This window comes from Polyergus mexicanus, unplaced genomic scaffold (genome assembly GCF_030449975.1).
Source record: "Polyergus mexicanus isolate NDT 795.1 unplaced genomic scaffold, iyPolMexi1.0 SCAF_5, whole genome shotgun sequence".
Taxonomy (NCBI): domain Eukaryota; kingdom Metazoa; phylum Arthropoda; class Insecta; order Hymenoptera; family Formicidae; genus Polyergus; species Polyergus mexicanus.
In genome coordinates, this window is record NW_027223325.1 from 1,970,076 (window position 1) to 1,995,767 (window position 25,692).

Sequence of the window (25,692 nt, forward strand, 5' to 3'; positions counted from 1 at the left end):
TCATCTTCAAATATGATTTGTAAAGCTAATCAATCAGAAAGATACATAAAAGCAAGTAAATGAAAATTCGTAGTAATATTTACGAGGAAAGAAACGTATTATTCTACTAGGAATTTGTTTTGAATTGAAAACAAAATATATATATAAATTTGATAAAAAAAGAAAAAGGAAAATAACGAGATGTTGGTAGGCCGGTCACACATCTCAGCGATCTCGTTTCTGATTCTTGCGTTACCGCTCTGATCTTTGGTCCCCGACTCTCTCTCTCTTCGAGGCTCCGTCGACGGGCTTTATCATCGAGTAACAATGAAAAGGACACAAGTCACGCAACGCGGACGCAAGAACGCTTCTATAGAATAAACGAGGGATGACTGAAGGAGCTTATCGGAAAAGAAAACAAAAATAACCCTGCTTGCCATTGTGTTCGCACTTTTCTCTGATTCTCTCTCTTTCTATATCGCTCCTCTCTTCGTCTCTCTTCCTCTTTCTTTCTCTCTACCTTCTCTTTTTATTTCTCTCTCTCTCTCTCTCTCTCTCTCTCTCTCTCTCTCTCTCTCTCTTTCTCTTTCTCTTTTCTGTTCTTCTTTCCGTTTATCTCTACTCTACCATTCCTGATTCTCTCTCTCTCTCTTTGGCTCTCTTTTTCTCTGTTGTATATCTACTTCTCTCTCATATACATATTTCATCTCTCCGAACCTTGGCTGCTTAGGCTGCACTTTTTCGAGCCACTCTCTCGCTAATACGTATATTAACGTACATTCGTAGAAGATACTAACACAACCGAACACACGTTAGCTCTCCATCTCGCTACCCCGTAGGCCCATTCTATCTCTTACCGAATGTTCCAAACATCCATTTCTCCTGCCCGCGTAAAGAGTCCTCTAAACCTCCCCTTCCTTCATACTACCATCCGTACACTACGAAACGCAAACTTTGTGCACGCAAATTTGTGGACGATATTCGCAATATTTGCCCGGGCCGAGCCATTGTTTCGAGGACAGAGTTTATTATGAATCGATCCAAGCTGACAGAGAGAGCGCGCGATGAGAGAGAATGAGAAAGAGACACTCCATATACGCAGAGAGCCAAAGAGATACTGCAACGTGTCACCCCTTCTGAATCAAACCGACCGAGCCACCCCTTCTACGTCATCGTCGCTCGCGGTCCTATCTTTCCGATCCTTCCGCTACTTCCTTCAATCGAGTGAAATATATAACAGAGTAAGTATCGTTTCTACGCGGATGTTCCAAACGCTAAACATCTCATATGTCGCGATTATATATCACAGGAAAATTTTCTCCAGAAGCTCGATTTTAAAAGAATATCTTCCAATAAAATCACGCAAAGATTGTATTTTTAAAGAGTGTGTATTTTCTTCTAAATCTTGCGATATTTCGTATTTCTGACAACTGCATTGTAACACGAAAGATATTTTATTCGACGCGACACAGTGGCGCGGTTTCTTGAATCCACACGCGTCATCGCGATCAACATTCTACGCGAGACGGATATATACTTACATCCGCGATATCTTTGGCAACAATTGACAACGTCTCCACCACAGTCCTCCTCTCGTTGGCGTCCACGTCGTTCCTCGTTTGTACATTCAAGCGTGGATTATGATCCGATGAAGCGTCGAAAAAGAGAGTCTCGGTCATCCTCACGTCATTCTGGAAGATGATGAAGAGAGTTGAAGTCACCGCTCGATTTTGCACTTCGGAAAGAGACACCGCGAACGGACTGGCGATCAGAACGGGAACGACAATCCCTATCGCGACTCGAAATTAGGTTGAGTGTCATTTACGCGTGCTGACGGGCTCCCTTGTGTTTTTGGTGGTTGCAGGTGGATTATCGTCACCCCTGCAGCGCGCCTCGACCGCCTCGCCCCACGGGGTCGGAGGTGTGCCACCTACATCCCATGTATCCTCCCAACAACCACCGCCACCGCCTCCGACAGCAGCCTCTCTCCCTCCACGTTCCACCCCGACGCCTTCTTCGGCCACTTCGACGACTTCGAGCCTCCTTTTCCCGCCACCCCTCCAAAACGTCGAGACCTTTGGCTCGTTCCTCGGTGAAGAAATTGTTGCCAATTGGAGGCGGACGTTGGAAAGGTCTATCATGAATCAGCAACAGCAGCAACATCAGCAGCAGCAGCAGCAACAGCAGCAGCAGCAGCAGCAGCAGCAGCAACAATCACAGCCATGTCAATTAAGTCAGTTAGCTCAACAGCAACAACAATTGCAACAAGCTCAGCCGCACATGGGTTTGCATCCGCCAACAACGCCAAGTAGTTTAAATCATCTTCCATCACCGAGCGCGGATCCGTCGTCCACCTCGAATACCCCGGCAAAGTCGAATACGCCAATCGGTACGGTGTCCCTGGGTAATTTAGACATCACCGAGAAGGCGCCAACGCCAGTGTCGGGACACGAGACGCCGGCACCACCGACGCCATCCTCCACAACCGCCTTAACATCACCGCCGAGCTTCCAACCACCACCGACGTCGATGATGGAGACCAGCACGCCTTCGGCATCTATCAACGGCGGCGGCCTCACCCCCGGTGTGCCGAGCGCACTGCCTCCGAAGAGTCCGGCCGACCAAGAATCATGTCACAATAATAACAACAGCCATCATCTGGCGAACAATAACATCGGCGGTTTAAGTGTTCTCGATACGCTCAAAAGTCCGTTTCGATTCGACGATCGAACGTATCCGTTTCGATTCGGCGACGAGTTTGGGGCCGCCGGTATGGCCGGTCGGCTGGGTGAATCCCTCATTCCAAAGGGCGATCCCATGGAGGCGAGGCTCCAAGAGATGTTGCGTCACAATATGGACAAGTACGCCTCGCAAAATCTCGACACTCTTCACATAGCGAGGCGGGTGCGCGAGCTATTGTCGATACATAATATCGGTCAGAGACTGTTCGCCAAGTATGTTCTCGGACTAAGCCAAGGCACGGTCAGCGAGTTACTAAGCAAGCCCAAGCCCTGGGACAAGCTAACCGAGAAGGGCCGCGATAGCTATCGGAAGATGCACGGCTGGGCTTGCGACGAGAACGCCGTATTGCTGCTCAAGTCCTTGATCCCCAAGAAGGGTAAGTACCGATCATCAATGTTCCAGCTCTCTCTTTCTCTGGCTCTCCGTTTCTCTCACTAATATTATTATTTTTTTTTATCTCAATCGTTTCGTACAATTTCTTGACGCGTTTCTGCGTAACGTCCGACACGACGAAGGCTGGTTCGCCTGACGTCTCGGTCCATGAAGACGGACGAGACATCGTAATTACACACATTGTGATGGCTGTGGCAATCGTGATTAATTTCGCTTCCTTCTACGCCCCCATAAAACGCAATAAACCGTGCATCTACGGTAAAGTTCAATGGTTCAAGGTTGCGCGATCGAATGTTTGCTATCTTAAGTGTGTAATTACGTTGGATCACTCTTCGTGTTCGATTTCCGAGATATCAACAGCAGGCAGCGATTCCCACAACGAATCCTTCGTCATGAGAATGCTTTGATAATTCTTGCCTTCGCCGTCGACGACCTGTCGATTGATCTGACTTTCGAAAATCTTCCGCCTCGCACTGCCAATAATCCATCTCGCCGAATCACTAACCACGAGCTGTCAGCTAATTTCTCGGCTGCCTAACGCGGGGCCCGATGGTACTTCCGTTCCCTCTAACTGCACCGCGGGAAAGGAATTGCTCAAGAGAATTGTATCCTTCTGCACCGCACACGCTAAGTGTGATTAGGGAGCTAAATACGCGTTGGTGGCATCGTGAGCTTTCGCTTGAATTAAGTTAAAAAGATCGGACCGATAAATCCTGCTAGTCATCGATAAAAGTCAATTGCAATACGTAATCAATGAAACTACAGAAAGTTAAAATGTAATTATTTATATAAATAATAACATTTATTCGCTACATAATAGATTTATATATATATATATATATATATATGTAATAGTGAGTTAAAAAAATACCTCGTTATATACATCTCGTTATATCATGCTGTTACCAAATATCTATATTGTACTCAATATCTGATGCAAAAACGCATACGCGCTGTATCCAGGCTTGAACAGCTATAGTCTTAATTAAATTACGCAGCTCGTTGGCATACCTTGCCCGCTATCGATTGTATGCTGCGTTTGGCAGCCATATTGTTTAGACTAATAGCTTCTGGGAATAGGAAGCCCTGGATGAGTACTGAGTAGGGGTGAGATGTATAAAGGGCTCCATGGTGTGTAGAGAGGGAAGGAACGGGAGAAGAAAGGAAGATAAGATCCAACGGAGAACATAGAAATAAACGTGCCAGTCTATACTTATTGCGGAAGGTAATTTACACTTTTCTGATTGTATAGACTTGCTGAATTATACCGAGTCAGCGGCGTTTTATCCCGGCGTCACAGCGGGCGTTTTTATGACGCTCGTAGCGATTAAAAAAATACACATTTTATTCTCTTCCGTAATAATAAAGATATGAAAATGATATTATATATGAATAAAAAATATCGTTATAAAAATTCTTCTTTGCATTCACATTTCATTCACTACATGTTCTACGCTTCGTGTTCTTCTACATTTATTCTACGTGTTCTTCCGCTTTTTTGTAAATATTAATATCAATCGCGCGCAGGATGTGTTCACTCAATGCCATCATTTTCCCTTCACGTCCGGTGACGAAATCAAACGTGTATATAAAATTCGTGCCGGAGCACGACACGCGTCCCGCATCAATGGATTGTCGGTTTCCGTCGGATCTCTGGTAACAACAATCACGGGGCATTACAGCGGATAGGACGGAGTGCACGCGAGAGAGGGAGGGACTGAACAGCGACAAGAACGAAGAGCTAGGTCGTCCCCCGTGGGATGGCGAGAAGGACACGGTGACAAAAACTTAGGGGGTCGTAACATTTCTCGATGCGTCAGCCGTAAAATTACAGGGACGCAGGGCGTGTATCGTCCCGCGTGGCGTGAGCGCGGCGGTAAATCAGAATTGTAGAGATGCTAATGCAGAAATTGGTCAAGTAAACGATTCAGGAGGAAAGAGATGATAACGAGAAAAATATTAGTCGTCTTTTTATTAATCATCCGTTTTAAATGCAGTTTCTCTCGCTCTATATACTTTACATTATACAATAATTGTATTTCATTTCTAAATTGAGGTTGAAGAGCGCATTTATGTATAGCGCGCCCATTTATTAGAGCCAACTGTGAAACATATCTTTCTCCATTGCATAAAATAATTCACAGCTGCTAGTGATATATGAATCAAGCTCTTTTAGATTTCAAAAACAGTTACGATCGGTTAGATATTTATTATCTGTATTAAAAATATAGCAGCATCATCAATACAGAGGGTTCTTTAGTCGTCGGATTAATCACCGCGGCCGTTTGTTCGTATGAGTCATGGCCGTGGCTTCTTTGTGATCGTAACGAGAGTCCGCCGCGGTTCAATAGCATAAATATGCTTGGAGTAATGTCCGAAACTTCTATAATCAGGCGTGATTTATGGGCAAAAATCGGTGGCTTTATAAAGCTTGAAAGGCGCCGCCTAGCTTTGGAGGCAGAGGTGTCGGTTAAGATAAGTTTGCGCGCGTCGGGCTAAATATCTGATCTAACGACTCATCGCGCTATATAGACAAGGACAGGCGACGCAACCTGTCACTGAAAGCTTTATTGTGATCTGTGAATCGACTTTACGGTCATCTTATATTTATCATTAGTACGCTCAAAAACTATTAACATTATATAATGGACTATTGATCTCGGGTCGTGATGATTTCATTTTAATTCTTTCGTCATAGGGAGAAAATCGTGAAATCTTACCTATTCGATATATTATATAAATCGTGCACATAATCATCGTACGCGTTAAACAAGAATTGTTAAAACCCATATGTATCAATTCATATTTCTTAATTTTTCTTACTGTTCTTATACTTATTTACGAGCGCGGTATTTTTCGCGGAAATTTACACGTATGTACCACTGACAATGAATTTGTTCGCGCGTAGTTCAGGGTAAGATGATTTGGATGCAGTTAACGTCGGCATAGTCCTCGAGTTTCCCGGTGGCCTAAATCACGGTGAGCTATATAAATTATACAGATATCTCTCTCTCAGTCAGTGTCGCTCAGAAGGAAGCGAAAAAATCGCGCGCATTCGTGGAAACTACTAATCTCCTCGCGACAAACATATCTGGATCTTGGCCCACTATTCAACGCGGTACGTCCGGGCGGGTTTATTATTGCTCACGGAGCGCTGCAACACACACACAATTGATCTAAGAAAGCGCACCAAGAGCAACGCATAGCGAAGCGAGATTACCGTAATAAACATAGTTGGTCTAGCTCCAAGTCAGTTTATTGCCGAATCTTGTTCCCTACAGCGGGGTAGGGAAAGCGCGAGCACAATCCTTGCCGGATTCTCGTCGCGGACTTTTCGCGACGCGACCGACCATCACGGTGGACGAAAATCATGGTCGTGATGATTTGCAACCGCAGCGTGAAACGTTACGGACCGTACTTGCAGTCATATAACTGCAATTTCCGTGCGAGCGACGGGACGTTTATACATGTCTTTATAACTGATATAATTATCGCATTTTATGGTGGAGCGCGCGATTATATATGCTGGGCAGATTTTTCGTCATTTCCGCTTATGATCAGCGACGTTTGAAAAGTACGACCAACATAGCAAAGTATAGAAAACATTACCAAATGAAGAGAAGTATTTGCTTAACGACCGGGATTATAAAAGTATCTGCGTACATTGACCCGATCCGAAAGAGAGATAACGCTATCGAGAAGCGCGACAGTGATTTCAAAACTTATGGCAGTCTTCGCATACTTGTATATACGCATAATATTAAATTAATAATTAATTCAACTGATGAGATTTGCAGAGGTCATGAAAAGAGATCAGCTGATTGTCGGTCTATCCGTGCTGAGAATCTTGTACAGATCTTTACATACAAAGCCTCTACGAGAAAGATATATTTATCGATCGACATCTGGAAAGTTATAGATAAAACATTTTTAAACTTTTAATCGTATAATTATATAATCTCAAGTTAAACCTTTATTTGTACTTAAAAGACTATGAAAATATGGTGTCACGTATTTAACATTTTTTTATTATATGTATATATTTTATGTCGCGCTGTGAAAGAGATCTTTAATTCTCTCGTCGCAGATACTTGAAATGTAAAAATTTGCTAGTTTTAAATTACACTTGGCCGTCCCGATAGAGACGGCCAAGGAGAATTGGATCGGTTTCCGTTCGCGAAAGAACGGTTCCTTTGCCATGAACACGCGCGCCCGACTTTTTTTTAATTACCTCGGTGAGGAAATTGACAACGATGCCATGCTGCTACGAACATCGCGTATCTCACCGTCAATTAAACAGGCTGTACCTCGCAACTGTATCTTCATCCACAAAGAAAGACAAGGAAAATAATCTTTGTATACAGGTGCAGAGAGCGTATCCGCGCGAACGAGTTTCGTTCATTAGCGTTGACACTTGTGCGTCGATTTTATCAGATTTTCAGACAAACTTTGCTCGTCACCTATTATATTTTGACAGTTCGCGCGCTAATGGGATTTTCGGATCCAAACGCATTTTTGTTCTTCATGACGAGGATTTAAAAAAGAAAGTACTGCGTAGTATCGTACTCTGTCGCATTTTACGAGTTTCGCCGTGCCTCTAATTAGATTACTTAATAATTGTTTGATCAACGTTTTATTACGCATTTAATAGTACATTTAGATACACGTAAGATAATTTGAATGCCTACAAAAAGATGCGAACAAATATGTATATACGTATCTCGCCTATCTTTGAAATCACCATGAACGTGTTCGAGGACGACTCACCCACAAAATATCAATCTCTTTTTTTAATGAGCATTGTCTTACAGTAAAAGATATAATGAAATTATTGGATACATTTATCTCGATGAAATTATTTAAGTATATATGATATAACAGAATGTTCGCAGTTCTCTCAATTTTCCTCGCATTTTAACATGGCAATTTCACGGAAAAAAAAAAAAAAAAAAATCAAGTTTATGCGATTATCCGTCGCCGTCGTGCATTGATTTCCACGCGTGCTTCCTACGCGCACTTTGCACAAATCGTGTGCGATCGCGAGTCGCGACGCGTAGCTCGCGCTCGCTCCCGCGAACGCACAATCGGATGAATTTCTTAAGTCACCGTCGCGCGGGCTCCCACGAAATCGTTGCAGATTTTGCAATCAGGCCCATTGTCGGCGTTTCTCTCCCTTATATCCGCGCGCGCTGCGTGCGCGGCCGTGTGTGCGCGGATCGCGTCGCGTGCACGTGCATGCGCCGGGACAATTTTACGGCGCGAATATAATTGCCGCTTGTATACGGAGGTATATGGTTTCTTTTCCGGCGAGAAACACGCACGAGTAACGCGAACATTTCCTTCTCTCGTTGTCGTCGTCGTCGCCCATTGTATCACCGCGCGCGGCCGCGATTGTTCTCTCCTTTCGTCGTCGATTCCCCGTAACCAGTCTTTGATGCCGCGACGCGATCGGGACGCACGTCGACCGTAACGTTTCGCCATCACCGAGGTGAGACGGTGTGCGGTGACGGCTGACGGCGCGCAATCTCTGAGAAAAGTATGGATTTAGTGCGCAAAGCTCGCAACACAATACGCGACGTGCCGCGACGTGTTGCGTAAACGACTGGGCCATTTTCCAAGCGACTTATCCCGCCGTTGAGACTTTTCAGACCGTGGGAGATTGACGCGTGTGTGAGCGATCGAAATAGCGATGAGATGAAAATCTCTTATCACCTCGGTATCGTGAATGCGTAATCGTGCTTTCTCTTTTTTTTTTTTTTTTTCAGAATAACGCGATTTTCTGCGTCTTTCCTGTTCATAACGTAACATCCTTTCAAGCTTGATGAAATGCTCCTAAATCTAAATTCGCCGTCAAATCTGCCAACACCGTGCGATACGCGTTACAGATTTGCGCTAAAAAATAATTTCCACACACATACACAAGTTGATACCCTATTGGGCAAATTTATGGAAAAATGTTTCTTTTAATTGAGAGAAACATTGTGAATTCGCAACGATATCGTTCATTGTGTGCGAGTTGATGAGAGAGAATTTTGTGTTATCTGCAAATATATATGACAAGCAAATAATTGCGTTCGCATCATCGTATGTTGCACGCGCTAAGGTATCTCTCGCGATTGCATTCGTCCGATAATATTTGTTGTATACGACTACTCTTATTCTAGTTTTCCTATGAGAAAGTTTGTGCGGGAGAATGTCGGAACATATAATCAACCAACGCGCGATTCTATATATGATGCGCATGAGGTTTCCCACGTGAAATGCCGCGCAAAGTATGTATCCGCGGAAAAGAAGACGTTAGTGACGCAAGCGACATCATCTCCCACCGACAATTTTCAACGGAAATTATATTACGCTGTCGTTTGATTCGCACGATAACGGTACTGTGGAAAATCATAAATCGCTATATATATATCAGAATTAACATTTTCAGTAATAACGACGAACGGTTGACAAGAATTAGACACTGCAAGGAGCGTGGAAGATCAGTGAATCGTAATCGAAAAAAATTCGTTTCAATACTTTCGAGATTTAATCAAACCCACTAACGCAATTCCTCGCTTAAAATATTGTCATTGTTACCGGAAGGATACATTCCGTTCGATAGTGATAACGCGCCGATTTCGTTAATCGAACCGCAAATGTGGTCTATCCACAGAGAAAACGTAATGGTGACCTCATTTCTTTTATCTTGGTATACCCGCAAATACCATTCCACGTAACGTGTAATCATTACATGTATGTACTCCGAATTGGGCGATAAAAAATTACTGGTATAATTATAGGACTGGATATTTATATGAGATGATAAAGATTTACAATTCTCTCTCTCTCTCCCTCTCTCTCTCTATAATCTTTTTATTCGCCAGCAGTCCTTCTGACAAATTTCCAATTACGTTTGCCAAGTAAGAAGATTATTTCATATCGGGTAAATGTAATCAGTGACATCTAGAGCTTCTCGCCTTATAAATATTTCATTAATAGTACAGTTGATCGCGAACGGATTTAAAATTCGTATAGTTCTGTGAAAGAACTTTGTTGCTTCCATATATCTATAGACTCCTATGCTTCCCTACTATCTTGAAGCATAATCGCGCGAGTTTGTTGGCAGAGATTCAAACATTGCGACACACAATGCGCGATCACGCATACACGTCATCGTTTTTCCTTCCCGATTTCACTCGACTGGATCTGTCGATTTTTTTCTCGTACGTATATTATTTGCTATAATTACTTATCAGCGTTAAAACTCTATAAGATAATAAGACGGAATGACTTACTTGGTCCATCGCGAGTTAGAATTTTCAGAGGATGCGTAATGACTTTAATATGGAATGAAAAACAGACATTATTCTTTTGTTTAATACGAAAAGTGTTGCGCGCACGGATGCTGCGATTGCTTATGGTATTAATCATTTCTACACAACGAACCATGTAAAATAACGATACAAAACACAGCTATACATTAACTTGATCAACGAATCGTATCCTCCTGGCAAGTGTCATTTTACAATCGCGCAAATACATCGAGTAGAGAGATTCCGTGTGTACAAATAAGACACATCTTGAGACGCCCAAAGATTATTTCTTCTGTGAAATCTCCACGATATGTACGCGATTCTTCGCCGTATGTCTCAAATCGCTTTCTCTCGCGTACGATGCTCGCGAGAGCAATCAAAGACATGATCGATGGTTCGTTCGTCTGAATCTCGCAGCTGATTGGTCAATTAGACGGGAAACACGTAGGAGAACTACACTCCTCTCGATATGCAGGGGGAAGACCGCAAGGGAGAGGGTCTAGAAGAGGATATTTTAATTATCGTCGTTGAGTATACTTTGCCTTCGGGTTCAGCACGCAGTTATCGATTGCGCGCGTTATTAATTGCTCACGAACATCGAATCATCCTCCAAATACGACTCGCTACCATGTAGACTAACTCATCTCCGAGTAAACGTCCTTCGCGGAAAAATGAATATGATTTGCAGGATCAATTTACGATCTTGCAACAATACATATTGGATTAATATACGCGTAATAAATCCTACAATCGTGTTATACGATGCTAGATAAATAACAATATGTTGTAAAATGAAATAATGATAATTAAAAAAAATATATATATGTAAAAATAGCAACTGCTATTCAATTAACTTTATTGCGAATGGCATCAAACACCTTGACAATTATTTATGTATATTCTTTGTTTGTAAACTTATTTTTATATATTATATATTTTTATTTATATATATATGTATGTATATTTTTAAGACCACACACAAACTGAGTAAGAATACACCACAAGTTGTGCCTCACCCGTAGAGTATGTTTCAGGCAAGGAGCAGGGAATGCCAGCATTCGCACGTGGACCACAGGATGGTGGTCCGCCGGAAATGAGTGACGAAAGATTGGCGCATATTCTCTCGGAGTCGAGCCATATGCAAATGAGGGGCGAGCATGAGGTATCGAACGACGCTGATAGCAAGAGCCCGAGTAGGATCGGTTGTCCGAGTCCGTTTAACAAAGACAGACTGGACAGCCAAAACAGGAGACTGAAGAAGTACGAGAACGATGACATTCCCCAGGAGAAGGTAGTGAGAATTTACCAAGAGGAGCTGGCTAAACTGATGGGCAGGAGAGTAGAGGATCTTCGTCCGCGAGAGTTTTCTAGGTAAGATCATGACCGTGGATCTGCTTGTCGAAGTTCGAAGTGTCGCAGCTTATACAAGCGACACATAATCTCTATCGATGAACAATGATGACATGTAATGATTGAATTAAAGCATTAATATTTTTGCTCGAATACATTATGGTAAATGAAAATGCCAAGAGCAAACCGCCGTTCCGAAACGTAACAAGAGAAATTTTTTTGAATAGTATATCTTTTCCTTGTATTAAAAATGATCGATGAGTTTGAATATGACGTAGATATACATCTCGATTATAATTTAAGAAAGATGTTTTCATGCGAGATGTATATAATTTAAACACTTAAGACCCAATGCCGGATGACGTCTGTACAATGTTCACATATGACTGCGTTATCGCGATTGATTATTATTGAGGACAGCACATGACCTCGATTGACCGTAGTGCGATTTTTCCACATTTTTTCAGTGGCACTCAAGGCGGTCTTCAAGGTATTGAGCGCACTCAGGAAGATATTCGATTGGCATTGGATGCTTATCATCGTGAGCTTCAAAAATTGAACTCTGCACCAGGTCAGAATCCGTCGATGGCTGGATTGCCAGGATTACCTGGGCTTCCGGGATTGTTGGCGCTTCAGCAGCAAGCTCTTCAGCAACATCATTTAGCCGCTAATGGCGGCGGCGGCGGTGGCGCTGTTCAAGATTTAAGTTTAGGCAAAATAGATCCGCGCAATAAAATGATAAACGGCGTCTCGGAGGAAGAAAAAGAAAAGATGGAAGAGGCGATGAGACATGCCGGTAGCGCTTTTTCCTTGGTGAGGCCGAAGCAGGAATCGACGGGCCCTCAATCAACACCCGGCGGTTCCAGCGCGAGTTCACCTCTAGGCAATTCTATACTTCCCCCTGCGATGACACCTAACGAAGAGTTCGCCAGTGCGGCGGCGGCCAGTCCCTTGCAAAGGATGGCTTCCATCACAAATAGTCTGATAAGTCAACCGTCCACACCAACCCATCATTCGGCTAACCAAAGGCCTTTGAAAGCTGTGCTTCCTCCGATTACTCAGCAGCAGTTCGACATGTACAATAATCTAAACACTGAAGATATCGTGAAAAGGGTGAGTTGTATTCATTGAACTTATTGTTATCGACCTTATCATTATCGCGTTACGTTCATATAATTTATTAATCGATTAGATTAGATGTAAGGCTTAGAGGAGATGTGTGTATTGCGGTTATTATTTGAATACAGAAGAGATTAAATATATTTTGTTTGATTTAAGTTTATTTTCAAGCGATATAAGATTTTGTTTTTATTTTGTTTTGTAGTTATTTTGCATTTGAGTTATTATGTTATTATTTTATATTATTTTATAAAGCAATTGTTATAAATATAAAACTGTTGTTCTTTGTAACCCTCAGAGGATCAAATAAAGAATCTAATCTAATTAATCGCTTTTATTATATCTAATTTTAAATATTTACTAATAATGTACAGGTGAAAGAACAGCTGTCTCAATATTCGATTTCGCAGCGGCTATTCGGCGAGTCGGTATTGGGTCTGTCTCAGGGATCAGTGTCGGACCTCCTCGCGCGTCCCAAACCATGGCACATGCTGACTCAAAAAGGTCGCGAGCCCTTTATTCGAATGAAGATGTTTCTTGAGGACGACAACGCAGTACACAAGTTGGTCGCAAGCCAGTACAAAATTGCTCCAGAGAAGCTAATGAGGACCGGCGGCTACGGCGGCCTGCCTCGTAAGTTTAACTCAGGTCAATATAGATGTTTTGTTACTTTATTATCAACATAGTTTGGGAGCTCTGTTGTATGTCTGTCAAACACGACATCCCGATGATGCGTACTTGGTTACGATGAAAAACGATGTTAAACAAGCATGACATTTTTACAATATATAGATGCAACTTCTTTATTTTATTGTAGAATTATTTGTGCATTGTATGACCTTCAACAGAAATGAATAAAATAGAAATTGCATTCTGATGTTCGTAGGAAATGAGCTTTCGAACTATGAAATTTTAGTAACATCTGCTGAATTTTCTTGATCGAATTTTTTATTGTTATAGCATGTGGAACACCCATGAAACCTATGCCGCCGACGAAACTTGTGCAAGAACAGCTACAAAACGCAGCGAAGGCGCAGGCCGCTGCTCAAGCAGCTGCGCAAGCAGCGGCGGCGCAGCATCAGCAGGAGAATCAGATGCAACTCGGCCCGCCTCAGCAAAGTCCTCAGCTTCCGCCACATCCGCAACCGCCGCCGCCGATGATGTTGACCCCGCCCGGACCTCATCATCCGCACACTCAGCTCAGTATGCAGGAACTGCAAAAGAAACAACAACAGCAGCAGCAGCAACAACAAATGTCACTGCATTCGCCGCATCATCAGATGGCACCGTCACCTCTTCGAAGTCTTCATCCGCATATTTCACCAAGCGTATACGAGATGGCCGCTCTTACGCAGGATCTCGACACACAGACGATCACCACGAAGATCAAGGAAGCGTTATTGGCGAACAACATCGGCCAGAAGATCTTTGGCGAAGCCGTTCTCGGTTTGTCGCAGGGCTCCGTCAGCGAGCTGCTGAGCAAACCGAAACCGTGGCATATGCTCAGCATAAAAGGCCGGGAACCTTTCATCAGGATGCAGCTTTGGCTGTCAGATGCGCACAATATCGATAGACTCCAGGCGTTGAAGAACGAACGACGGGAGGCAAACAAGAGACGACGCAGTAGCGGTCCAGGTCACGACAATAGTTCTGATACTTCGAGCAACGATACCGCCGAATTTTATCACGCGGCATCACCTGGTCCGGGACCTACTACCGGCAAAAAGCAGCGTGTTCTCTTCTCGGAAGAGCAGAAGGAGGCTCTCAGACTCGCCTTTGCTCTGGATCCATATCCGAACGTGGCCACCATCGAATTCCTTGCCGGTGAACTCGCCTTATCTTCAAGGACGATAACGAATTGGTTTCACAATCATCGAATGAGACTGAAGCAGCAGACGCCGCATGGCCAGCCGGAGCCGCAATCGCCGCGAGAACCCGGCCAACCATTCGACCCTGTTCAATTCAGATTGCTATTGAACCAAAGATTGCTGGAGATTCAGAAGGAGAGACTAGGTTTAGGAAATGTACCCTTACCTTATTCTCCATATTTTAATCCCAATTTAGCGGCTCTGGTGGGTAACGCGCTGAAAGAACAATGTTCCGGCCTCGATCTCTCGATGAACGCCCTGAAGAGAGAACCGAATCAGGAATTTGAAGATGAGGATGTTGAAGATGCGATGAGTAATCTCGGTAGCGAAGATTCGGAGGGTTCGGCCGGCAGTATAAAGAGAGAGCCCACAGAAACGCCGACGGCACCCACGACGGTCAGGTCCAATAGAAGGAAACCCGCGGCACCGCAATGGGTTAATCCGGAGTGGCAAGAACCGACGAGAGCAGGTGACGAAGTCATCATTAACGGCGTTTGCGTGATGCAAACGGATGACTACGGTGTGAAAAGGGAGACTGAAGAGACCATAAGAGTCGAGCCAACCCCGGTGCAGGACCGATACGAAGAGGATGTCCAGAGTGATGTTTCCTCCGTATCCGGTAACAATGGGGCTGATCGGGATAGTCCACTGCCCAGTCCAAAATCCGGTCAGAATAGTCCAACGACGTTGCTTAGACCATCGTCGGCGCAACAAACGCAACAGTCCACGGAAGGAAGTCCGAAGGATGTGGTAAAGCACGAACCCGAGGAAACGTGGGATTACTAGAACAATTTGGAACATAAAATTTCATGGGATTATCTGCGAACTCGGTGTTTCCTTCTCGAAGAATGGAGATCGAATGAGGTTTCCGATGTGTCTTCAGGGTCATATTGTTGAGATATGCCAAAACGACGCTTTATAAAAAAAGACGTTCCGCGAGTTCACGATATCCATCGGTCTAATTAAGTTTTAAACGAGGAAACCAGTTATAGGACTCGATCGTATACGAGTCCTGCCTACCACGAGGGCATTAACATAGAGAGGCGAACCGCGAAAGTCTAGGACATTCTTGGAGGATGTTATCGAACAAAAACGAGGGGACATCTTGATCGATTTAGACGAGGCGCCAAGAGAACGAAAGGATCAAAACTGAACGGAGCTCAATCAAAAGGACCTCACATTGTGACGTTTTCTACGCGACAAGTGGTACGAAATCGGTGTCGGTGCGCGTTGATGCGAAATCGTATCGTTTACGAAGACTGTGAAATACAACAGAGCCGGCTGTGGGATGACGACGGGCTCTCGTTGCAATTCACTCGAAATTCGAAAGAACCCCGGCTGCTTTCGCTTTCAAATGTAATCTCTCCTCAAAGATGAATGATATGATATCGTATCATTCCGGAAGTGGGGAGACGAGTGGACTAGATGATGTACGGAAAACGGAAGTGGTCTGGGTTCGCTAAACAGTGCAATCTCCCAGTAACTAATTGTTAGATCGAATTATTATTAATTTTTAACGAAAAATTGCGCGCGACGGAAAACGGCCGATTAATTATTGCATAATTGTGATTCATGTTATTGTTTATACTCGCCTCCCTATCCCCCATAGTGATTAAGCTGTTAATGTTATATACTTCTCTCTCTCTCTCTCTCTCTCTCTCTCTCTCCGTCTCTCTCACTTTTTCCAATTACGTACCTTTTTACCTTTTTCGGTTAAAAAGTTTGACATTTCTCTTTTCTCCTTCTCTTTTTCCCTACTTCTTGCTCTTATCCGTCTATTTATAAAATTGCGAGGAGAATGATCACTTAAGAGACCGTTACCAATGTTATTATTATCACTACTATTATAATTACGAATTATTAATATTATTATTATTATATAATTATCATTATAAAATATTCTCAGTTGTCAAAAAATATTGTCATCGATTATTATTGCGTTAATATGTTGAACGGCATGCTGAATGTATAAAATACTAAAAAGAAGTAAATTTATTCGTTTCTCGAAATGATTACTTAAACTTCCTTTTTCTATTTGTTGAAAACCAATAGCTGCGCTAGAACATTTGGTTATGAATATCTTTGATAATTTTTATTTAAAATTATTCTGATTATTATTATTATTATTATTATTATGATTATTATTATTATTAAATATATTGTATTATTAGGCGCTTATGTTGTCACATTGCTATTATTATTATTATTATTATTATTATTATTATTATTATTATTATTATTATTATTATTGTCATTATATCAATAATGTCATTATTATTTTATTAAAGAATCATTGTCGCAACAACAATGTGGCTTGTGAAGCCAATGTGATAGAGCTTATATTGCGACGATATGTAGAGAGGAAGAGGACGTGCAAACGAAAGAAGAACAGGCACATCGTCGACGTCGACGACTTGAACGAGGCGAGAGATTGCGCGAGTCTATAATTCTGCGATTTCTGGCATATGTAAATATCTGTACAAAGGAAAGAAGGGAAGAAAATTCGCGAAATATTACGAGAGGACACAAAGAACTACATATACATATACGCATACACACGTATACACACAATCTTGTATATTTACTTATCACACTTAACTATCTAATAGCGTATGAATATATCCACGCAGACTAACAGCGATACTGCACGTTGACTGCACGCTGAATTTTCACTTGTCGCAGTTAGCATCGCGCATTTTAAAAACAAATTCGCGCAATCAGCTACGAAATGATGAGGTAAGAGAAGCAAGCAGAGAATTAAATCGCGTATTTCACTGCAACTGCTCGTTGCGATTCGTGAAAATGCAGCGTTCGGGCTATTACGAGCTGCGCAAAGAGAAGAACACATAATTACGAGAATTTGCCGTAAATTATCGATGCCTAGAAGAAGAAGGAAAAAATGTACAGGAGACATTTCGAGGCGATTCAGCGTTAAGTGCGAAAGGACGAGCGAATGGATAAACGCGTGTGTGCGAGATGAATTTCATAAGAGAGAGAAAGAGAAACAAGTCCTCGCGAATTATTACGAATCAAACTCTAGTATATTTATCAAAATAAATTTTAATCTTCAATTTAAAAAATTCTAGTCCACACTTATAAAAAAAAAAAAAAAATGGAAACAAACGCGAATGAGATATATTGTACGAGGCAGAAGCGCAAGGAGTTCGTGCGAGACGATCGCTGTAGAAGGGCATTGTTAAACGAAAAAGAGATCAGTGATCGATTGATTTTTTCTCCCGACTTCCCAAATCTTTTATTCTTTCTTAAATTTTTCATGAATCGTTACGACGTCGATCGGACCAGAGTATCGAATGTGTACATATTACTGCTATACTCGTGCGATTACGTCTTGTAATTTAATTGACGCTGATTCCGCCTATCGAGGAGTGATCCGAGTCTCACAGAACGTATAATATAAATGATATAAACGATCATGTTAGACGAGATTACTTCGGGCGAGGATTTCGTCGATCGTTCGTATGTCGAATGATATATGCGATTGCGATAGAGAAAGCTCCGGATGCGAATAGATTAGTAGATAAAGCAGGGAGAAAGACGGAGAACAAACGTGCGATCTCAAATCTTCGAACTATACCAAACTAAATTATTTCACGGTAATTATTTCACGATCGAGTATTAATCTAACATTCATCCTTTCAATTTTTCGACTTGGGTTAACGATGCGGTAATCACGTAAATAATCGTCGATCTTCATCGACGACGAAGGTTTAATCGAGTCTCTCGTTCTATTATTGTAGATACGACATTAATACGATTCGTATTGACGAGATGATTTGATTTTAGCCGTAATCGCCAAATGTTTGATCATTCGGCGGACATCTTATGATTTATTATATGTATACACGATTATATGATTGTCTGCATTTTCTTCATTTTCGCCGCGAACAAGCGTAACGCATATAGGTTCTTTGTAGATAGCCGATAGATAACCAATAGCTTTAATTATTTAAACGCGGTACAGCTTTTATGTCGAGGATAAAGATCGACGACCGTCTAGAATGTGTGTATGACGGACATGTAATATAACGTAACGAATACACAAGTGCGTAACTGCGTGCGAATGCGTTAGCGTTATCGACAACGGCGGGAAGGAGAGAAATCATATCGTAAACCTAATAATGAATATTTTACAACAAAAGATAATTGTAGATAGATACACTTCAAAAGCTGTTGAGGCCCCCAGGAGGCGCATGAAGGAGAGACGTGCGCGTGCAATCCGAAATGCACACGCGCGGGCATACGATCAAAAGGGAAGAGTAAACAAACCACACATACGAAAGGACACTGTCATCCAGTAGTGAAAATAATGTATTAAACAAAAAACAAAAAAACAAGAAGGTTTACCTAAAGTAATAGTCTATTGATTTGTATTTCATTTTTTCGAACTGTATTATAGCTTAAAGAGTATTCTGTACATTGCATAAACACACGAGCACTATTGTTTTAAATTGTACGTTTATGATTATTATACGAAGATAAAAAAGAAATAAATAAGGTATACAAAGTATTGAAGATATATGAGAGATTTATTGACGATCTAATTTAAGGATCTTTAATATCTCCTTTACGCATACTGCGCGCGCGTTCTACACAAGTAAATTATTAGTATATATCCATATCTTCCATGAGAATTTTAAAAAGGTAGAACGATTTATTACAAAAAAATATGAATATAACAGATATATTACCGCCTTGGAGACATTGAGAGCACGTGCTTATATTTTTTTTCTTTCTTTTTTTATTTTTCAACTTTGAAACATATTTCTCATACCTCATTTCAAATTTTGGCTATTACCTTTTTAATTAATTTTATATATGCATGTTTATAACAGTCACTATGTTTTATGATTGGCAAATAAATACAGATATTATTTTCATGGAGATAGAAAATGTTTTACAATATCTTAACTTTTATGCAATATATGAAATGACACGATTTATTAAGAAGTAAAATGGCATGGGGCTCAAAAGTATCTCTTTCTTTTCAAATTATATATTACTATAATTCAATATTAAAGATATGTACCAAATTAAAAAAAAAATTTATAAAAATATACATAATGCAAACAGCACTCGATGTCTCAAACACTTTTAAGTGTTGGTATGTTGATTATTCTTGTTATTTTCGTTTATAGTAAATGAATCTTGCATTTTTATCGGTTTAAAATTCGTATTAGTTCTTAAACATGCAATAATACAATTCAACCACGAGATAAATGGAAGATTATCTTCATTGTATATACATATAATTATATTATTCATATCAATGTCTCCTTTCAAGAATTTCTAAATTAAAAAATCTGTATTAAAAATAATATATATATTATGCTGCCAATTATTATATCCCATCTTTTCCCTTTTTTCAATCTTGCTTTTATATAACTTATAAATAACAGACTTTTGTTGCGATTATAAATGTTTTGCTACAATAACTAAAAGCTCTATGATTAATTAAAACGAATATTCTTTTCTTTCGTTCTCTTGCATGCCACATGTATTATATTAAAAAAAAGAAAATAAATTAATTTGTGTGTATGCATTAGAGAGAGATAGTCTACATATCTTCAAATTATTACATTATGCAAATCAAAAAATAATTAAACAATGTTATCTTATATAACAACAAAGAAGTAAATTAAACATGACATTATTTTATATAGCTACAAAGAAGCAAAAATAAATCTTGAAGTGTATCAAATTATTATGTTTTAAAATGTTAAAAAAAATATTTTTTATCATAATGTTTATTAGAGCGGCATCTTGGAGACGAATGAAGCAACGGACGGTTCCAGAACGCAAATTTTTATAATTTGCAACTGGTTACCTTCAATTGCAAATATAAATTTTATACATACTTTTATGATAAAAATGTTTTATAGTCGTCCTATTTCATATATTTGACATATATAAATATTGATTATACGTATATTTTCTCCCCTTTAAAATATGAAAAAGAAATATTTATTTTATTAGATTTTTTTTAGTTATTGGAATTATACTATTAACTACATACGTAAGTATTTATAAATTTGCATTTTCTAATGTATAAACTTATTTAAAAGTATATACTTTATAATAGACAACTTGAAAAATAATTATAACAAGTAAATCCATAACTAAATAAAGTATTTTTTACTATCTCTATTTTGCTTTTTCTTGATATTTTTCTGTAACATAATATGCATGTATAAACGTTTTCTTGCACCAATGTATGTTATCATTCTTTATAAAACGGTAAATGTGAATATTCAAACACAAAAGAAAAACGGATATAAAGATCAAGTACAGATACAAAATATTGCAAACGATAAGATACTATTATTATTACTTTATATTATCACAAAAATATACACTTACTAATTGCTGTCCGAAAATTGCAAAAAAAATTCCTTTGCATTATTTCACATATAACTTCTATTTCTATACATTCAATTATAGAAGTTTTTAAATAAATATATACATATGAGAATGATAGAAATAAAATAAATATGATGCTATGAAAACGTACATATATCTGCTTGTTATTATTCCGGTAGGAAAATATGATAAATAATACAATGAAATGGATGAGAAAAAGAGCAGGTGTAATGTAACATAGACGCTGTTTCAATGTCTTAAGATTTAATTGACAATATGAAATAATGTATAATTAGAGATGAATTATTTGAAATTCAACTTAAATTTTAATTTCTAAATTGTGAACGAATTTGCTAAAAGGAAAAAATTATTTAAATTTTAAATAAAATAATTGTCACATAACTGTGATTAAAAAAAAGAAAGAACCGCAAGTTTATCTTGAAAAGTAAGCGCCGTTATCGTGCATATGAATGACAGTTAAAGAGCGAGTACCTTATAACACGTACGTTATGTCACGAGCACTAGCTTAATTATTGATACATTAATATTATTATTATCACTTGAATTAAAATTCATTATTTTGGCAACTTACGGTTCGATTAAAATTTAACATATATTTTTACATTGCCGCGCATAAGTACGGCATTATTCTCACCGTAGTGTATCAATTAATTCGTATGCAGTTCATTCTCGGTGTGGCTGACATATTACACGATTGTTGTATGTATGTGTCCCGTCTTTCTTCTTGATTTTATAAAAATTTATTTATACATGTATATATTTACGAAAGTAAGAAAATACGAAACGACACTAAGGAATTATTATTGAGATAAACGTAAACATATAATTTTAAATTACAAGGTTCGATCCAAAGGGGTCAGGGTAATTCTTGAGCATAGGAGGGGCAGGGGAGAGTTAAGAGTTTATAAGAACTATTAATATTAAGGTAGTAATTATACAGAGATGATTTTTTGCTTTATGTATATGTGTAAATTAATTTTCTTTAGCTGTTTATTATGTAAAAGATGAATTGCGTGTGTATTTCTTTTATGTTCTCCGTTTTGATGGATCTGGATCATATGTTGGTGGCGATGGTTTAATAAACATGATAGAGCAGCATGAGTTCTACCCTCGCGTTCACACACACTCTGTCTTCTTCTCTCTGCATAAGGAAAGGTCAGGCTTATTCCGCTTTTAGTGGCACTGCTGTCCGTTAGCTTTATGCTGAGCATCGGTTTCTTTCTTACAGTGCTTACGGCTTTCCTATATTAATGTTATATATATATGAAAACAATGAAAGCAATACTGCTAATATTACTTACAATCATAAATAATGGAGATATTAATGATTGTTTTCATAGAACTTACCAGAATTAAATAAGTCTTTCCATTTGTATATTTGTTCATCCCCTACAAACACTCTTCTTGGCTTTTTCTCACGCACCTCGCCACCTTCCTTTTAAATTCCGTGTAACTTTCTCTCCACTCTTTCTGTAATAAGAGATAAATCACCATTACAAAAGAAAAGAAGAACAAAAAAAATGCAATACAAATTTTTTTACATGTACAAATTTATTACTTACGGCGGCATCCACATTAGCGGGGCTTTCATCATTAGGATCTGCGAGCATGCTAATAACACTTATCAGAATAGTTTCGACTGTGTGAACTGGTAACCACCGTTCGGATGCTTTCTCGTATCCCCATTTGTCATCACCAGGTTCATGCAGTATCGATATACACACATCTCCATTTTTGTCAATGTTTGGATGCCATATTTCGGTTATAAATTTCATTCGTGGTGGCCTAAGTGGATATTCTTTTGGAAATTGTAAATGTGCCTTGAAGAAACCACCTTCGTATAATGTATCCGGAGGTCCAATAATGAGTACTTCCCACCGATATATGTCATTGTCATCTATGAGGCCTGCAGAAAACCCTTCTACTGGGTTTTTATTTAATTCTGAAAAATAGAAACAGACATAAATTTATGTAATTATTTTACAGGTCTACAGTTATTCAACATGCTAATGTGTCTGGAGCATTTAATAATAAAAGAGAGAATATACTTACAAAAATATAATAATGAAATATAATAAACATAAATATAATAAAAATATAATAACATAATTATATTACAATAAATACAAAGAAAATATATAATATTCTGTTTCATATATGAAGTAACATTAACAAGTAAAAATTATAAATTATATTGTATTGTTTTAAAATAATAGTGAAGAGAAGCAAGAAATTGAATTCAAGATTGCAGCCGTGATTAATTAATTTAATTAATAGAACAGTTTAAACTTTCAATTTGTAATAAAAAGCTTAAAAAATATGTACGTGTATGTTATTATATTTAATAAAAATACAATAGTAGAATAAGCAAGATATTGTTAGAAAAATTAAAATTAATTTCAAAAATGCTCCATACATTATAATTTCAAAATGACACATTCAGAGAACAAAAGAAAATTTATTACACGTAGAGGGAAAGTGTCAAAGCGTCGAGGTTATGTTTTCTATCAACAACTATCAAAAGAGCAGCATCATTCGAGATCATGCAACAACGTAATATATGTACGCGCGCGTGTACACATGTGTACGCTCGTGACAACTGTGACACATCAATGGGCAAGCGACGCCGCATACTCCCATCCCCGAGAGACGCGCCGCAGATACAGGTTAGGGTTCGCCCCGTACGAAGTAGCCGTCGTATAAGAGCAGCGCGGTGAGTCAGCGCGAAGGAGACGAGGCACGAGGTTACTGACGCGACACGACGTTCTCTGTTCTCTCCCTTTCTCTCACGCACGCGGCGCGACTCCGTCGCACAAAGAGACGCGAACTCCGGCGAAGCATTTTTCGTAGCGTCGATCTCGACTGGAACAGGGGAGCATGGCCCGAAGGCGGCTGACCTTCGATGGTCGTTGCACGGAGCGCTTTTACTCTCTCTCTCTCTCTCTCTCTCCTCATCTTTCGCACTCTCTCCAGTTCTCTCTCTCTCTCTCTCTCTCTCATCCTCTCTCACTCGCTCTCGTCCCCGTGCGTCTGTGTACGATATGTGTATGTGTGTGTACGTATATATGTATATGTACTCTGTCTCCCGTTTTTTTCTTTCATTTTCTCTTTTTCGCTTTCTCGCTCGATATCTTTCTTTTTCCTCGCTCCCGAGGATAAACGTGTACGACGTAGCAGTGACGCGCGTACGTTATAAATAACAAGGCCTGCAATTATTTTCGGACACGAGACGGCCTTCGTCCTCGACGTCGACGTCGTCGTCGCCGCCGCGCGTGAAACCGACCCGCGCTCGCGGTCGCCGACCGCGGATACGGGGAAGGGGGAGGGGGGAACAAGGCGGATCGAAGTCGTCCAACGAGGTCGCGGCGTATCGCCGACGACGACGACGACGACGGCGACGAGAGAGCGACGAGTTACGACGCCGTCGCTTAGGTTAACGTTATTCACGGGCGCAGCACGCACAGGCTCTCCGCGAAAGAGCCGTATTGATTTTCACGCCCCGTATTTGTGTGCACGGCCGCGGCGAGCCGGCGAGGACGACGTACGACGCGATCGGCGTCGTAGCGTGACCGACGTTTCTCGAAGAGGACGAGAACGGGATCGTCGAGGACGACGTCGAGCCTTGCCGAGGCACGACGGTGAAGAGTCCTTCGAGAGCGCGAGTCACACCGATTACAGGATTCCTCCGTACATCAGCGATTCGCGTCTAACGCACTTAACACTCATACCGCGCTCACGTTATACCTGCTAATTGTTTTCGTAACAGCAGCGCGGACTGTGGCTCTGACATTAATAAAAGTTCAGTTAAATAAGACTAAGACTGAAAACAATCACTTTTGCTTGACTGGAAAGATGGCTAGGTACGTCGCGGAAACGGTGACTACGCATGCGTCGCTTGGCTAAACATATGTTCTTCCGTCTTGAGCTCTGCGCCGGTCTGATACACCGCGCTAGCATCGATGCACTCTATGGCAACCGAGCAAAGCTTTCTTAGGTAGAAACGAAAAATTTGCGATTGTAGGTAAAACATGTCACTGCGTACGTACGTTAGCGATAGATAACTGTGAATGGAGTCATACCGTGTGTCGATAAATCATAAAACTATAATTATTTTACGTTAAAAATATTTTATATTTGATAAAGTATTCGCAAAAAAAAAAAAACCGATTTAGATTCTGAGATGTATAAATATAAATTTAATATATATTATATTAATTAGAATAATGACTCATGCTAATAGAAATGATGACATAAGAATTGGAGATAATCGTAGATTTTTTTATTTTTATATTATATGTTTTAAAATCAAATGAAATTATACACATGTGGATTATTATTTTATTTAAATAAAACTCGTGAACAAAAATTACTTATAAATTATATTTCTTTAAAACAATTATGAAATATTATTTTAAGGAAGGCACACGCACACACACACAATACGAAAGATATATAAGAGCAAATTATGATCTTATAATTTGTACGACTCTTCTAATATATAATTAAAATTATAAAAATGAGAAATATTGATAAATATTAGCAAA

General features: G+C 40.0%; 2 protein-coding genes across 8 annotated transcripts in view; one reads left to right on the forward strand and one right to left on the reverse strand.

The window, feature by feature from the left end:
• Positions 1 to 19,277, forward strand: part of Cut (homeobox protein, cut) — a 138,322-nt gene extending 119,045 nt beyond the window's left edge. For 3 of the 6 annotated variants that reach the window (XM_070296311.1, XM_070296313.1, XM_070296307.1), the window contains 5 exons: positions 1,844 to 3,097; positions 11,435 to 11,783; positions 12,206 to 12,875; positions 13,256 to 13,529; positions 13,842 to 19,277. In XM_070296311.1, the coding sequence (XP_070152412.1) occupies positions 1,844 to 3,097; positions 11,435 to 11,783; positions 12,206 to 12,875; positions 13,256 to 13,529; positions 13,842 to 15,535 (4,241 nt within the window). In that variant the 3' untranslated portion in view covers positions 15,536 to 19,277. The remainder of the gene's footprint in view (positions 1 to 1,843; positions 3,098 to 11,434; positions 11,784 to 12,205; positions 12,876 to 13,255; positions 13,530 to 13,841) is intronic. The other 3 variants (XM_070296309.1, XM_070296310.1, XM_070296308.1) reach the window with 3 other exon arrangements.
• Positions 19,278 to 21,925: 2,648 nt separating this feature from the next.
• On the reverse strand, positions 21,926 to 25,031 carry Ube2g1 (ubiquitin-conjugating enzyme E2G 1 (UBC7 homolog, yeast)). 2 transcript variants are annotated; one of them, XM_070296157.1, is made up of 4 exons: positions 24,893 to 25,031; positions 22,711 to 23,090; positions 22,496 to 22,618; positions 21,926 to 22,390 (listed from the first exon to the last, which is right to left on the reverse strand). In XM_070296157.1, the coding sequence occupies exons 1-3, from the start codon at positions 24,936 to 24,938 to the stop codon at positions 22,538 to 22,540; spliced, it is 507 nt and encodes a 168-aa protein (XP_070152258.1). In that variant the 5' UTR covers positions 24,939 to 25,031; the 3' UTR covers positions 21,926 to 22,390; positions 22,496 to 22,537. The 2 variants fall into 2 exon arrangements, with proteins under 2 accessions (XP_070152258.1, XP_070152259.1); XM_070296158.1 differs by lacking the exon at positions 24,893 to 25,031 and adding an exon at positions 23,614 to 24,049.
• Positions 25,032 to 25,692: the final 661 nt, after the last annotated feature.

Excerpts from the sequence above, each read along its gene's own strand:
- Ube2g1 (XM_070296157.1), bottom strand. The coding sequence starts at position 24,938 with ATGTCAGAGCCACAGTCCGCGCTGCTGTTACGAAAACAATTAGCAG. Across the intron at positions 23,091-24,892 it reads GTTACGAAAACAATTAGCAG|AATTAAATAAAAACCCAGTA; the intron begins GTATAACGTGAG and ends TCTATTTTTCAG. Across the intron at positions 22,619-22,710 it reads CCGCTAATGTGGATGCCGCC|AAAGAGTGGAGAGAAAGTTA; the intron begins GTAAGTAATAAA and ends CTCTTATTACAG.